Genomic DNA, 16,703 nt, shown 5'->3' with positions numbered 1-16,703 from the left:
TGACCTCTCCCCAATCATCACAAGTGGCACTGCCTACTCAGGAAAGAGTAGAACAACTTCAGAACAGGATCCCCAATGCCCTGCCTTTGAAGTCAGAAGGGTACAATGGTGATGGTTGTAGAAGCCAAGAGGTCCGAATAGATGAGAAGGGATACATTCCCCTCATTCAGATCCCAGTATTGATCAACCACTAGATGACCAGTGCACTTTCTACCCAGACCCAAATGTAGATCCAGATAATTTACTTCCTCTAAGGCAGTGGTTCTCAACCTGTGCTCCGCAGACCTCTGGGATGCCACAATGTCATCACAGGGGGTCCACAAAGGATTGATGAAAAGGTGACAAAGCTTTCCTTCCCATTGTAATACAAGAAAAAAAATCCCTCTAAAATAAAAGGGAGTTTATTTGCTGGCTTTGAGAAATAGATATAGTTAGATGAAACACTTTTGAAATATAGTTCAAATAATGCCTCACCTGTAGCATGAGGCAGATGGCCAAAGAGCATTTCCTGCTCCAGCTGGCTGTTCTCCAGGTCCCTTCCAATGGGCCAACTGGCATCACTGCCATGTGTGAAGGATTCAAGACTTATGCGGGAGACAGATGAAAATAACTCAAGTATGTAGTAGAGCAGAACTGCTTAGCCCTGTCCCAGCTCATCTTCTATCAATTGCTCAGAAGGACGGTTCTAATGAACTTAAAGAATATTTTTTCATTGTTGAGTGTACTTAATTGGTGTTGCAGTGAGGTGCCTTTGAATTTATATAGGATATAAATAGCTGCAATGGATGTGCCATCCTTGCATGGATAGCAAGATTGGGGTCAGGAAGTATTTCTTCATTGCAATTTATGCTGCAAGACATCCAACATCTGCAGATATTTTCAAATGAACCTTGCATTTTCAAATAATACTGGGATAGCTAATTGAAGAAATAAAAACAAGAAACTCTTCTAGCCATTTGGCAGATTCCCTCATGTACTGCATAGCCAAAGTCTGCTCAAGGAATGAGACTTGTTCAGCTTCTGCTCCAGATGGTCTGCAATATACCCACAAAATCCATCTTGGAGACTTGAGTAAACATATATACGTACCTCCATGTATATTAGAAATATACTATTTACTTACTTGTTTGTTTACTACAGTTGTATCCCACCTTTATTGCTTTATAAGTAACTTAAGCTGGCAAACATACATAGTATTTGTACTATTTTCTCTACAATCACCACCCTGTGAGGTGGGCCCCCTAGAGTCGGACTCGACTGGTTAGGGGAATCCTTTACCTTTTATTATGTTTAATAAAAATTACTTACAATTGTCATGCTGTTGGAGATGCAAGTCATGATTAGAACATTTAATCCCATAGTTTGGCTTTATACCATGATGGTTATAATTTATCCAATAATTTTGGTTTAAAATTCATAAAACAGTCAGCATGACCTTGGAACACAACTTTGCTGCTCAATAAGGACACACTCTTCTTGACCATAGAATCTGTCAAGAGGTCAATAAATTTGGACGTGGGATCAGGGGGCGATTTCAGACAAATTGGGGCTGTTTAGCACCCTGAAAGCTCTGCCTTCACCAACTTTTAACTAATTTTAACTTCTTGCCTTCTGTTCAAATTTTTAACTTTTATATATACAACATATATAACTGCTATTTTGACATTTTATTGTGCACTGTGGAGTCCCTCTTTGAGGGAGATGGGTGGTTTAGAAATGTGAGAAATAAATAAAAAATACATATTTAACATTAGGATAAGTCTGCGCTAAATTGCAGCTATGAACTGTTAATAACATGGCTCATCATTAACTTCTTTTGACAAAGTGGCCAGGAGGAAAATTTTCAAGTATTATAGTAAATTTTTCTGAAGTTCTTTATTACACAAACTTTCAGCACTCCTGTTCCTTTTCTCTCTTTTCTCTTTTTTTCCTCTCCATTTTTTTTAACATTATATGCAGTGCATATATAATGTAATTGTTCATTTAGATGATACAGTTTTTTAATATTTTATAACAGTTAAAGATGCATTTAGCATTTGTAGTTTTTTTTGTCTGCACTGCTATTCTTATTTTAAATTATTTAATAAAATATGTGCATGCATGCGTATTTATTTGTATCCCAGCTTTATTATTTTTACAAATAACTCAAGGTAGTGAATATATCCAATGTACCTCCCTCCTTCTATTTTCTCCACAATAACAATCTTGTGACTTGGGTTGGGCTCAAAGCAAGTGATTGGCCCAAGGTCACCCAGCTGACTTTCATGGCTAAGGCAGGACTAGAACTCACAGCCTTCAGCTTTTTAGACTGGTGCCTTAACCATGAGGCCAAACTGGCACACTCACACCCACCCACCTACCCACCCACACACACACCTGTGTGTGTTCTTAGGTCCATCTCACTGGTGGTGCAGTGACCAAGGAGTAGAAGGTTTGAAAGGTGACCAAGGAGTAGAAGTCATTGGCAGATCATGTCTTGAATTCCAACCCCAGGGAGGTTTCACAATTATTTTTTTGAGATTTTGGAGGTTCTAAAGACCATTCTGTTCCAGTTGGTTTTTGAAAGATTGACACGACTCTCACCATTCTCTCTGCTGCAGTACTACATTTGATATTAAATGTATTTGTTTTATCTGTTTTAGATGTTGTGGTTTAATATTTTTATCAATATGCAATCTAGCATTACTGTATTATTTGCTGTGAGAAGATGCATTGTCCTGAAATATAGCATAATCTTTAATATCCATCTTTCCATAAATGAGAACGGGCAGGTGCCAATTCAGGAATATGGATGGCATTTTCAGACCAGTTGGTGATGACTTCCGATTCCTGCATCTAATGGGAGACTCTGTTTATGGCTTTGGGGTTGATGATGCTTCCATGTTTCCCTTACATGTATGTACCCAGCAGAGCCAAATGTGTGAGTTTTGGAATTTTGGGACCAAACCAATCATTCAAGGACTAGTTCATATATCCTGGTTAAGGAATGCAGCATCTGAGAAATATCAGGAATCATTGAAAAATACAAACTGACAGTTTTTAAGTTGGAAAGGTAAATTTCAGAAGGCTAGTTCTCATGACATAGGTGAGAATGTTGAATGCATAGATTCAACAATGGGAAGTGATATTAGGTTGCAGTCTCTAGTCCTGCTGTTACAAATGCTTATAGAACTATCTATCTAATTCTATAAGAAAACCTACATGCATGCACCTGCAACTAATGTAATATGTTTACATGCTGTTGAAAAGGGATATAAATCTATAGGCTGTTCCTCAAAGAAACCTTGAAAGTAATCCTAAAACCCGATCCAAAATTTGGTGCTGAATTATAACTTTTAATGCACCTGAAGGGAAAAGGGGCTAAATATATGAGGAATACTAGTAATTGTATTTAATTCAAATAACATTAATTCAATTCAACTTCAATTAAAATTTAGATTTTGGCCAATTCAGTGGCTCAGTTCAGCTTTCAGCCTGAAGATTGCTTACTCCTATTTTAAATTTTCCATCAGATGGGAAGAGTCAACTCCAGAGCTATTAAAGCAGATTTTAGTAGGAATGAATCAGATTTAAATGAAGACATAGCAAGCTGGATCCAGATTTGCATACATGCTATACTTATAGAAATGTTTTCTCTTCTCCCCATGGTAGCAACTCCTACAGGATCCTGAAAAAAGCCCTACAAAACAGTAGGTGCTTCTGCCCAGGTCCATAAAAGCTATCAAGGATCTGCTCCAGTGGTGGGTTGCTCCTGATTCGCCCCGGTTCGGGAGATCCGGTAATGGTGGTGGCAGGAGGCTCGCCGGGTGGGCAGGGGTAGTGGCGCCCACCCGCATGCACAGAAGCAACACACACTCGCAAAGTGAGCACCCGCACACTACCGATAGCAAACTGGTAGCACCAGCATTTCAATACCACTACTGATTGCTCAGTAGTGTATTTAGTAGAATCCTTCCCTGCCTGTATAGAATTTCCAGAAATAACTTTAGGGAGCTAGAAGAACACAAATCTCTTCCACAACCCAGTTGCATGAAACTAAATGTAAATTCATGTTAACAGTCCTCAGAGCAGGATGCAGCTTTCAGCCATATAGGATGCAAAGGCTTTCTTTACTTTAAGCACAACTTCTGCAATATGAACTTAGAGAACAGAAAGGCTTAAAGTGGCTTCTGGATGTTTGGCAAGAACAGGCTGATGTCCTCTTTGTTTACTATACTCTAGGGATCTACACAGATTGTGTCTTGGGAGTAGCACTGCAAGTGACTCTGCTGAGTGTTGTTTTCCAATCATTTCAGTAGGTAAACAAACAGCTTTTCAGCAAGACACCACAAAGCACAAGCATTTTTTTCCTCTGATGGAAAAATTTTTTTTTTTGTTCTTTAATCAAAATAGCTATCTTGCCAGTAATAGAAGGACATCAGCTGCAAGCATCATGAGTGATGAACAGCAGCAAGTCGTCAAAGCTGCTTGGGGAAATGCTGCTGGTTTGGTGTGAAATGGTCTTCTTACATTTTGGAAAGTCTTATCACTTATGATACTTCGATAGGAATGGAAACATGTTGTAGGATCTAGGACTCTAGCCGTTATCTCAACTTTAACATTTTTAATCCTAGAAAGGTCTAAGGAGGTTGCAGCATCTGCCTGACCTTGGCTAATATTATTAGAGACCACCAAGAAACATATAACTATAGTCTAGACTGGGACGGCAGTGATGGCAAACCACTTCCATACTTTTGCCAAGAAAATGATTTGGATATGTCCATAAAACCTCTGAGCTGAAGTCAAGTAGCAGAAGACCATCTTCGATCCTAGAAATCCCAGAGCCTTGATAGTACAGGGGTTTAGTGCACCCTGTTATTAACACAGCTGCCTGCAATTTCTGCTGGTTCGAATCTCTCCAAGGCTCAAGGTTGACTCAGCCTTCCATCCTTTCTAAGGTAGGTGAAATGAGGACCCAGTTTGTGGGGGCAATAAGCTGACTTTGTATAAAATATACAAAAGAATGAAGGCTATTGCTTAACGCATTGTAAGCCGCCCTGAGTCTCCGGAGAAGGGCGGCATATAAATCAAATTAAAAAAAAATAGAATAGAATGGTTTTCTCCCATTAAGTTGACTGAACAGTCCAGTTGTGGCCTGTCAGCTGCCAGCAGAGCTAGCTGCAGAGTCAGACGAGGAGGAGGTTGAGGGAGAGCCTGGGCCAGCTTGGGAGCCTTTGGAAGGCTCTGATAAGGAAACAGCATCAGAGACAGAGGCAGAGCTGGGGCCTTCCATCCTCCCCCAGGTGGAGAGGCAGCTGTCATCGGGGCCTGAGCTGAGTGAGGGGACGGAACAGATGGGGCCCATCCCAGATGCATGTATGCGCTGAGTGGAAAAGAGAGGAGAGCAAAGGAAAACAATAAGCCGACTCTCAAGGAAAAGCAGACGTGGATGCTAGCCAGTCCCTCCCTGCCTGGGTTTTGGGAGTTTTGGGTTTTGGGAGTGGCCGGTTGTCACAGACAACCGTTCACTTTTAGGATACAGCAAACAATTCAGATTTCTTGGCCAGGTCTGTTGTGACTAATTACGTTTGGTTTTTGTTTATCCACATGAATAAAAGACTATTCCTACCCTGTTTGAAAAGGGGTTTGTTTTTACTCATGAGTAAGCAGCTTATCATTACTTGCTAAGGCTGGATCAGAACGACTCCATAAGCCCACATTTGATAGGACTGACTTAGGCAGAACCATCACTTTAAATTCCAAAATTTCTTAGCTGCTCAAAGCTGGGCTTTTACTCTAATTTTACCCAGGGACGTGTATATGCAATTGACTTGGGCAGCTAAAGATTGCGGAATATTTAATGGGAGAGATATATTTAGCTACAATTGTATAAAAAGAAAGATATGTAGATTTTACAATCTGCTAGGAATACTATCCTCCTGTTCACCATGAAAATGAACTACAATAAGCTCTTGATTTCGCTTTCACAATTTCTACTCTGCATGAAAATCCCACTTCACATCTAGGCAGTGTGATAATTATGAACCAAGCCACCCCATGATGATGCTGGATAATGGAAGAATAGTTAATTATAGCCTTCTAATTCTTATAGATTCTAGTTATTGCAGTAAAAGAACATTTATGTGGATTGCCTCAGAGTCCTGTCCACAAAAGGGATCCTGCTCCAGGTTTTAGTAAGACTTAAGGAAAAAGCTGGAGGCCTCATCTTAATGCTAAAAAGCTAAGCCTTTTATCTTTAAAAGAAGAAAGTCTTGTGGCAGCTTAAATACATTTATTACTGCCTTGCTGACAAGGTATAACACTGATATTCTTGCATGAATTATTTGATGAATGTTGGTATGCTTGCACAGTACACTTACACATGGTAAACTGAGCCCCACTTACTCAACCCAATTCTTTGCACTATACACTATACAATGTATAGTGTATAGTGAACCATACACTAACCACATGGGCTTATAGTCAGGGGTGAAATCCAACAGATTCTGACAAGTTCTGGAGAACCGGTAGTGGAAATTTTGAGTAGTTTGGAGAACGGGCAAATACCACCTCTGGCTGGCTCCAGAGTGGGGTGGGAATGGAGATTTTGCAACATCCTTCCCCCAAGACTAGGGAGGGAATGGGGATTTTGCAGTAACCTTCCCCTGGAGTGGGGTGGGAAGGGAGATTTTGCAGTATCTTTTCCTTATCATGCCCACCAAGCCACACCATGCCCACCAAGCCACGCCCACAGAATCAGTAGTAAAAAAATTTGGATTTCACCACTGCTTATAATGACTTTTGTGGGGGGAAATCAGAGGTGGGTTTCAGCAGGTTCTGACCAGTTCTGGAGAACTGGTAGCGGAAATTTTGAGTAGTTCGGAGAACCGGTAGTAAAAATTCTGACTGGCCCCGCCCCCATCTATTCTATGCCTCCCAAGTTCCAGCTGATCGGGAGGAAATGGAGATTTTACAGTATCCTTCCTCTGTCTCTCCCACCAAGCCACTCCCACCAAGCAATGCCACTCCCACCAAGCCACACCCACAGAACTGGTAGTAAAAAATTTTGAAACCCACCACTGGGGGAAATGTAGTAACATCAGTTTTCTTAAGGGAACTAATAGTGATGGGGGGGAAAACAAAACAAAGATATTATGCTCAAAGAAATGCAAGAATCCAGAAAGGGGTGGGGAGGTACTTATTTACATGGTAATAAGTACCAAATAATAGATCAAAATTTAGAGCATTCTGGCCGAGGAATTTTGAGGCTTGAAATCCACAAATCTTAAGGGTTGTCACGGTTGGACACCCTTGATTTAGACAGGTTTCAGCCTCATTTTGTTCCAGATGTGTAGTATTTGGGGATGGTTCTGTCAAGAGGAGGATGAAATTTATCGTCTCACTCTGAGGGTGGTCATAAAGCGTAACAAATTAATTAAAATGATTCAGTTTAATTTCCAGATTAATTTTGCATGCCGCAAAGATATGAATCAGCCTCCAGCATCATCTTTCTCAGAAGGCCTCTGTGTCGAAACGGGCCTTAAAATTAATGGCTACAACTCAGTGCTTTATTTACCACAGGGCCCATCTGGGCAGAAATAGGACAGGAGGGGGAGTATTCTGTGGAAGGTGGGCTAGAATGGTGCAGGTAACACTTTTGTGAATTCATGGCTTTGTTCCCCATGGCAACAATTTTGGGAATGGCGAGCCTCCTGTAACAGCCCCTCTCACAATATCTCAGAATTCTAAAGGAGCTCACCAGGTCAGAAAGCTTGGAGTCTCAGTATAATGGTTACCCCAAATAAGAGTTACCAGAAAAATGGAAAATAACTGCTTCAGTGTGAGCTGAAAGACTGCCTCTAGAGTTTTCTAGATGAACACGCATCCTTATTTCATAGCATGAGCAAGCAAATCAAGGGGGAAGACAAGCTGTGGCTCCCTTCCCTCCATCGTTGTGGCCACCAGCTTTGTTTTTCACAAACAAAACAAGCTTTGTTTGTCCAGGAATTGGACAAGCAGACAAGTACAAACAGGCAGACAAATCTTGCATTCAAGGATATGATCCTGAGGCTATCCAAAGCCCTCCCGGTGTAGGAATGCATGTGTGGATGTGAAACTCTGCTAGCCCATACAACCCCAACTCTTATTTTGTGCTTTTAAGATCCAAAGGGGATTCAGAGAACGTACCTTCAATCACCCTATCCTGTTCTCCAACTTTGAAATGTTTTTATCATAGCAGGTGACCTTGACTGATCTTGAAAAAGCTGAGCAATATTGGAGTCGTTAGGTGGGTGGCCACCAAAAAAAATACCAGGGATTTGAAGAAAACATCCCAAAATGTGGTAATGACATCCTGTTGTCTACTGTTATTAACTCAACCACATGGATGCACTCAGGTACCACCAGGAACTGAGCTCAGCTGAAAGAGACTTTTCAACTCACTGAAAGAGATTTTTTTTAACATTACAAAGGAAAGGTCCAGAAGAAAGGCATTGAAAAGAGAATGATTTGCTTTAAAGTTCAAGGCAATTTAAGAAGTATATGATTCAAGAATAAATATGACAAAGGAGAATGTCAAACTGTGAAAGCAATCCATTATGAAGTCATCTGGAAATGCATCAATTATGAGTAAGAGCATCCAGTTCTAGCCTACTGATCCAGGAATGCTCAAGTTCAGTTTCATTATAACATCAGGATTTGCCATGGCTCCTACTCCTCCACTCACCCACCCCCACTTCACAAATTCATTCAGAGGGAAGCTTAAGGAAATCAAGTTCATTGCTAATTCAAGGTTATGTTCAGTCAAGACATCACAGCTAAATAGCTGCTTCAAACTCATTTGGTCATAAATAATGGAATTTTATTTTGTAGGAGTGATCATTCTTTTAATATGCTTACCATTTCAGAAAGCAGCTGCTCTGATATTTGATATACAGATCAAAGAGCTCTGCAGAGAATTTGATTTTCTTATAAATCATAATACATGACAGCTATCCTAGATTTGACAAAACCCATAAGAGACCACTTTATGGATCCAACCAAAGATTTCAAGTGATACTGGCAATTTTATCTAAATAAATAGATAAAAGGATGTGGATGGATTAGATTGTTTTCAAGTCATAATCTATTACTCCCAATTCACTTAATAATCATGTTAAGTCAAAGCCAACATCCCAAAGTGAATGGAATGATTCAATGTTGAGCATTTATCCAAAGCCGAACAAGCATCTTGTCATACTAAACATGTTATCCAGGGTTTCTAAACTGACCATGATCGCTCCAAATGCTAAGCCAACAACCTCTGCCAACTGATTCTCAATTGCAGAATTTTGGGAATCAAAATATATACAGGTGGATCTTATTTGATGACTATTTGAAGTTATGACAGCACTGAAAAAGCAACTTTATGATTAGTGCTTGCATTTAAGACCATCCCAGCATTCCCATAATCAGTGGCGTGGGTTTCACTACATAATGAACCACTAACGACCAATCCCATTTGGGCTCAATTTATCAATTTGAATGACCCTGTGCTGTAGCTTTGGCAATACAAAGGTTTACAAAGTTGTAATGCTTCTATTTTATAAGGCATAGGGAAGGACACATAAGGCAAATGAATTATGCAGATTGACTGAAAAGAAGCTAATTTAGTCTATCTGCAAGATGTAGCTAAGTTTCATTGATTAGTGGATGGGCTATCCCTGCAGTTAAGGGTAATTATGCTGTTCTCTACCTAGCTGAATCTAAATCTCATTCACAGCACTAGCAAATTTTACATACACGCACATATATAGCTATAGTGTACATGCATATTGTGCATACACACACACACACAAACCAGCACACACACAAGATAAATGATGTACTACCGGTTTACTCTTATCAGGAAATATTGCCTTCGTCGTCACAAGCAGCACTCAAGCACCTTCAAAAGGTGAAATCCTTTTGATTGCTATAAAATCTCTACATAGGCTTGCACAGGAGTGTCTGGGATGGTATGCGAATGAAGACAGTGACCCCATCACTTGGAGTCAGACAGCATATACATGTAATAACATTATTGTCACTGTTACTGAAGCCACACTCCGTTATGCTTGGTGCATGAGACACACAAGAGAAAAGGGTTGGGGGTCTTGAATGTGTGGCCCATCTTGACTTCTTAAATCTCCCTATAGATGCCCCTGGACCTGGGCACGTGTTATATTATAGTAAGGCCTAGAATAATACCCTAAGGGGGACATAACTGCATCCACTCCAGGGATGGGTTCTAAAATTTTTTACTACTGGTTCTGTGGGCGTGGCTTATTTTGTGGGCATGGCTTGATGGTCATGTGACAATTCTTTAGGATTTAGCAGAGGTACTGGTCTACCAGGCTTTTAACTGCTTGCAGAGCTGTACCGATCTACCCATTTATTTTTGCAGGCACTGGTCTACTCATGTATTTTTGCAGGCACTGTTCTACCCATTTATTTTTGCAGGCACTGGTCTACCCATTTATTTTTGCAACCCATTTATTTTTGCAGGCACTGGTCTACTCGTGTATTTTTGCAGGCACTGGTCTACTCATGTATTTTTGCAGGCACTGGTCTACCCATTTATTTTTGCAGGCACGGGTCTACTCATGTATTTTTGCAGGCATTGGTCTACCCATTTATTTTTGCAGGCACCAGTCTACCACCAAACTGACTTTTACCACTGATCAGCTATAGGGCGGCCCTTTGAAGCCCCACGGCAAGAGTTTAAACAGTTTTTTCTTATAGCTCATCAGCTGGGACTCAGGAGGCAGCAATAGGGGGGGTGGGGGCGGGAGAACTGGTTCGGTGATGTCATATCGTCACCACTAGCAGCTCGGCAGAACCAGGAGGAACCCACCACTGATCCACTCCCCTAGCACACAAAATGTTGTGTAGTGAGGTCTGAATAAATATACACAACGTGCAGCAACTAAACCTATAATAGTGAAGTTTTATAAGAATCAGAAATAGTTTGTGCTCTGAAACAGAATTCTGAATGCCTGGCTAGATTCTTTCAGCAAACCAGTTCCTCATGCAAACCTTTCAACTCTATTTATCTTCCAGTCCTGATTGATTGGTACCACCAATCTGATGATCATGCAGGTATTTTCATTTAGCAATATCTATTCTTCAAAACTAGGGAGCATTTCAGCATCCACTGAATTATTAATAGTAAAGACCTGGCATTTATACAACATCATGTAAGCCTTGAAGTGCAACGTGAGATGGAAACAAACCAATGAATGTCAAACTTCGCCATCCTTTCTTCTGCCAAATGATACAGAATTACACTTGGATGAACAAATCAATGTTAGAACATGTGCACAAGTACAAGGAAAAGCAGTATTTAATGTCACCTGATCATCTTTCTCCAAATCACAGCTAAGAATGTCGGATGGAGGGGGGGAAATTACTGCATCTGTTAAAATGTGTCTTTAAAAAGGCTAAATGTTGCATAGGCTGCCTATATGAGCATCTCAAAGCTGCATTATCATAGCTTCAATGGAAATTCACAGTTCATTGATTGCAACTTGAAGGCACGACTTGGATGCCTGAAACAATTGTTGCTGATCAAAACACTGTCATTTGACAAGCATCAGAACATTTGTCATCTGAGCAGCTTTAAAAACAATTCCTCTTTATAAACCTTGTTTGTGTTGTTTTCAGCAATAAAACATGGAGCAATGATCTCTCTGTTCATGCCCAAATATCTGAAGTACATACAACCTTTAACTAAGGCTTTCCAACTTGAAGGTACTGACCAGTGCTAGTCTATAACTCCCATGATTCCTAGTCAGCATGGCTGGATGGGTGGGCATGATGGAAATTGTCATCCCAAATCCTCCCAAGTTGGGAAAAAACTGCCTTGAATGTATGGGAAAACATACAGCTCTCCCACACCTCCATTCTATAATTCTCAGTTGCAGTTCTACGTTCAGTGAAAGTGGAGGATATTTCTATAAGAAATGGTGTTTTTGTCTCTTGAAGAAGGAGTCAGAGAAGGTTGAGGCTTGGCTTCTTCCCATCCATATCGAAATGATACACTCAGAAAGAGGGTGAACGGGCCCAATAGTGTAAAAGAAGATGCTGCAGAAGCTGAGAGACAGTACATCACCTTACCAGCACAACAGGCTGAGTTTGTGCTCCTGGCTAGGCTTCCAAGCTATGAATCTGTCACTGTGATCTCGAGGTCCAAACTCTGCTATTAGATCAACCTCTCCTGGCAGACTCTAGTTGTCTTTATACTGTTCAGAGGCGGGTTCTTTGTTGATCTTGGCTGTCACCATCATTTATTATTAATACTTATGTGTATATTGGAAATAAGAACCCCCCCTCCCTCTCCTCATCCTCCATGACATCTGTCATCTTTCAAGAGAGGGAGACTTCTTAGTTCCAAGATATATATAAAAATATGACACTGGGTAGGCTTGGAGCCCATGGATGATGGGAATAAAGCCAAAAAGAGTACTATACAAATGTATTTCTCAGACACCCAGAGAGAAACATACAAACACATGACCTCAGAATTAAGGTTAAGCAGTGTAAGTGGAAGAACACTAGAGGGATATTGAAATAGAAATATACCTCTCCCCCCCCCAGCCCCCCTTGGGAGGCCAATAAGATTGGAGGGCACCAGAATGGGTAGATAGTAATATTTATGAATTCATCATAGTTCAGTGCTCTGCTATTATGCAAAAGTGCTGTGTAATTCTTGAATCTTGATACTTGAGAAATATGGAACACATGGAAAAAAACCTTGAGTGGCTATAATGAAAGTTACACCCAGAGAGGCTGTGTTCATACCACATGGTAAGACATTGTCTACTTAGCCATCATTTGCTGAATAAACCACAATTAACTGAGAATTATAAACAATGGTTTAACAGAACAATGCCAGGTTCATATACTGTGTATAACACACTAAGGTGAAAAGCAAGCTAGCAGCTATCCAAGCAAAAGCAGAGACAATAAAGTTCTATTTAGTCCCAATAACATTCAGAACAATGCTTTTGTCTCAGATCTGTTGCTCAGTTTATGCACTTCCACACCTTTTCCCTTCCCAACATAAGGTGGGTCATTCTTGCCAGGGAATTCTGGGAGTTGAAGTCCACACATCTTAAAAGTTTCCAAGGTTGAAAAACACTCTTTTAGAGGGTTTGGATTGTTTTAAAAAAAAGAATTTAAAATGTTTCCCTTATGTGCCTCAATAAACTTTACAGAAATTCTGTAAGGTATGCTAGTATTGTGTTGACTGAGAGATTGATGGACTGTGTTCATACAACAGGCTGTCGTCGATTCCTTTCCAATGATATATGAATAAATCAAAGTTGTTGGGGTCACATCAAATATTTAGAATGGGTGAAATTTGAACCAAGATCTTCCTAGTTTAGAGCTCAGATACTTTAATACTAGCATTCTAGTTGCTACCGCCCATAGATAATAAACAAAAATGAATAGGCTGCCCTTTTCTGGATTCTTTAAAAAGTATTTCAATTGCTCATTGAAATCAAATTAAGAGTATTTCATGCCTACCCAGACCTATGCTGTTAAGTGGCTTTTTAGCAACAGTACTTCTGAAAGAGGTAACTACAGCCATTATAGCATTAATGCCAAACTATTGAACTGATGATAAACAACTGGAAGAAACGGAGAGGAAAAAAAAGTGCTGTATAATTGATAGCTGCAAAAGCAGAGAAGTCTTGGAAAAGAATCTATGGGCTGTAATCTCTGGAGAACCAATCAATCATTTCAAAGTTATTGTCATCAAATTAGCAGGCCATAGAATTGCTGGCTCCTAATTACATTGTTCTTGAAAAATCACAACAAATCCAGCTACTGTATAGTTGCTGTGTTTGAAGATGGATATAATGAATGCTGCTCTTTCTCTTCCCTTCTCCCCCCAAAATTTCTGGAACATTTCTCTCTCTCCACTCCCACCACCCTACCAAGGACAGATCGTCTTCAGATACCTCGTCTTTTTTTATGAAACATTTGACTTCAGACTTCTTGGTCTTCTACTGTTTCCCCAAAGGGAAATAAACAGCCAAATCTGAACAACTGTATTATACACACACACAAAATCCCTTCTCACTCCTGTGGGTGGTATGTGTCTTTCTCAATCTTGGGTCCTCTATCAAAGGCCTGAGGGTTTTAAGGGTTCTGCGCAGTATCTTAACTGTTCCTAGCACTGCATTCTTCTGGACCAAGAGCTCTGATGTCGTTCCTAGGATCTGTTGAAGCAATTCTCTCAGTATAGGAGTCACAGCCGCAAGTGCTTTTATCATCAGATGGCTTTCCACGTCTCCTCTAGTTCCTCCTTCAGGCCTGGCACTTCTCAGACTTCCTGGACTACTTCTGCCTGGTGTTGTTGCTATTTGGCACCATTACATCTATCACTACTGCTCTCTTCTGGTCTTTATCTATTAATTTGTCTACTACTACAGTGTCTGGTTGATTATCTAGTAGTGCCTGCCTGTCCGTCTGGATCTGAAACCTTCTGTGGAAACTCCTTGATGGCTGGCTGGGGAATTCTGAGAGTTAAAGGCCGCACATCTTTCAGCTGTCAAGGTTGAGAGACACTGATCTACCCCTTGGGTTCTATCTAGAGTCTTAAATCCCTGCTTCTATGGATCTGGTGCTTAGTGCCTGTTCTTGTGCAGCTATGATCAGTGCTGCCTTTTACACACAGACACACACACACACACACACACACACACACAGAGAGAGAGCACTCAGTTGCTCTGGTGTTGTATGTATCTCTCTCTCTCTCCCTCTCGCACCCCTCTCTCTCTCTCTGTGTATTAATTTTACCGTTGCCCACAGAATACATGGACACATATTTCCCCTAGGGACAAATTCTAGAAGGGCAACCGCGTTACCCTGTTTTTGCAGCTAGGAAAACAACAGACTCTTGCAACATGTTAAAAACAAAGCAACTAACTGATTGTATTCTGCTGCTTCTGGACATCACAAGCACAATCGGCATTTTTCGCGGATTCATTAGAAAACGGGGAGATGGGTAGCACTATCTACCAAGAGTACTACTTCACAAATCTGACGAACTGGTTCTAATTCATAACAGTTTGTGCCAGGAGAAATCTGCGCCAAGAATTACTTTTCACCCCCTCTTATTCTTTTCTCTTCAGGTAAACTGGATTTGCAAGAGCCTTGGGGACAAGGAAACCAACCCTTTACTTTTAACCATGCATAGCCATGGCTATTTATTATGCCCTAGTTATTTAGCGATGTAGAAAGGTGCACTGCAGCAGATGTGCTTTTCAGCTGTTAGCGCGCCCGCGCGCACGCACACACCCCAGAGCAACGACAGAAGCAACCTACAAACTATGCCTACGAAAACGCCAATTCCACCCTAAATGGATACGATCGTTATTTGCTTCTCCGGCTAGATAGAAGGAATCTTTCGAAAGACATCTGGGATGCTTTCCGTCTCCAGACTCCACGGCAGCGGGCGGCAAATCCCCGCGCCCGCTTTCGGGAGGGGGGGGGGGAGAATCACAGATTTCCAAGCTCATTGCAGAAAAGAGGTGGTGGGGGGGGCGGGAGGAAGGGAGGGAGGGGAAAATGACACCTGTCGTTGTCATTATCCCTATTTCGTGAGTCGATCTCCCTATCAAACTTGCATACAACTGCGGGGAGAAGAAGTATCTCCGATCTCTCTTCCCCCCCCTCCTCTCCAAAGCCCTTGCCTTTGCCTTCAGCCTCCAAAACGAACTTCAGTCACAAAGCAGGGTCGGAGCGCTCCGGGCCAGAGAGAGCCACGAAGCGCCTGACTTCCGCCCCCCCTTTCCTTTCCAGCCCCTCCGCTCACCATTCCCACCCCCAATACCCACACCGTTCCCACCCACCCCCGAGGGCAAAACCCCTCCCGACCTGCCAGGCTGTTGTAACAGTCGATTTCGATGCTGTCCAACAGTTGCCTCTGCTCATCGGAGAGTTTGCCCAGGCCGGTAGCCCCCGCGGTCGAAGCGGTCGAAGTGGCGTCCTCGGAGTCTTCCTGGGCCAGCAACAGTCCCTTCAGCTCCAGCAGCGCCCTGTGATACTTGCCGATGGCTTCCCTGCATTTCTTTTCCTTGTAGCACTGAGCGCCTTGGCTTTTAAAATCCAGCGCTCTTCGGATCAGCTGCTCTGGCTCCGCAGCCGGAGAAGAGGCGGTGGGCGCGGAGAGCTGGCCGCAGCCGCTGCTCCGATGCTGGGCGCCCGCCGCTGACCCGCCGCTGCCTTGGGCGCAGTGCCCGTCCCCTGGTGCCCGGCTGCCCGGGTTCTGCTTGCCCGCAGTAGCGGGGCTCTTCCGCTCCATGCCAGCCGCTGCTTGGCTCCTCCTCGCTCTCAGGGCGGCGGCGGCGGCGGCGGCAGCTCCGACGCTGAAGCCGGAGAGGGAGAAGGCGCCGCTGCCTCTGCCGCCGCCACCTCTTCTTCTCTCCTTCTCCCCGCCGAAGGAATCAAGCGGCTGCCGAGGCAGCTCCCGGCTTGCTGGGGCTGCTGCCACCCTTTGGTTCGGCGCGGCTGCTTGCTCTCATCCTCCAGTCGCCCCCTGGCAAGAGCGGGGCACCGCCGCCGCCGCCTCCTCCTCCTCCTCCTCCTCTCCTCCGCTCCGACCTGCCTCCCGTCGCGCGGGGCGCGCGGGGCTGCTGGTTCCCGCGCCGCTGCGTTGTTTCTGAGGGGATTTCGCTGAGGGGCGATTGGTGCCA

The 16,703-nt window shown here is 42.6% G+C and overlaps 1 protein-coding gene across 1 annotated transcript in view; it reads right to left on the bottom strand.

Annotated features, from left to right (window-relative positions):
• The window catches only part of TTC9 (tetratricopeptide repeat domain 9), a 33,377-nt gene extending 17,037 nt beyond the window's left edge, over positions 1-16,340 (bottom strand). The window contains exon 1 of the mRNA XM_070931273.1: positions 15,886-16,340. Coding sequence (XP_070787374.1) covers positions 15,886-16,312 — 427 coding nt within the window. The 5' untranslated portion in view covers positions 16,313-16,340. The remainder of the gene's footprint in view (positions 1-15,885) is intronic.
• Positions 16,341-16,703: the final 363 nt, after the last annotated feature.

This window comes from Pituophis catenifer, unplaced genomic scaffold, assembly GCF_029215685.1.
Source record: "Pituophis catenifer annectens isolate HBS135680 unplaced genomic scaffold, rPitCat1.0.hap2 SCAF_1, whole genome shotgun sequence".
Taxonomy (NCBI): Eukaryota; Metazoa; Chordata; class Lepidosauria; order Squamata; family Colubridae; genus Pituophis; species Pituophis catenifer.
The sequence above is the reverse complement of the archived record's forward strand: the minus strand, read 5'-3'. Positions and strand labels throughout refer to the sequence as shown.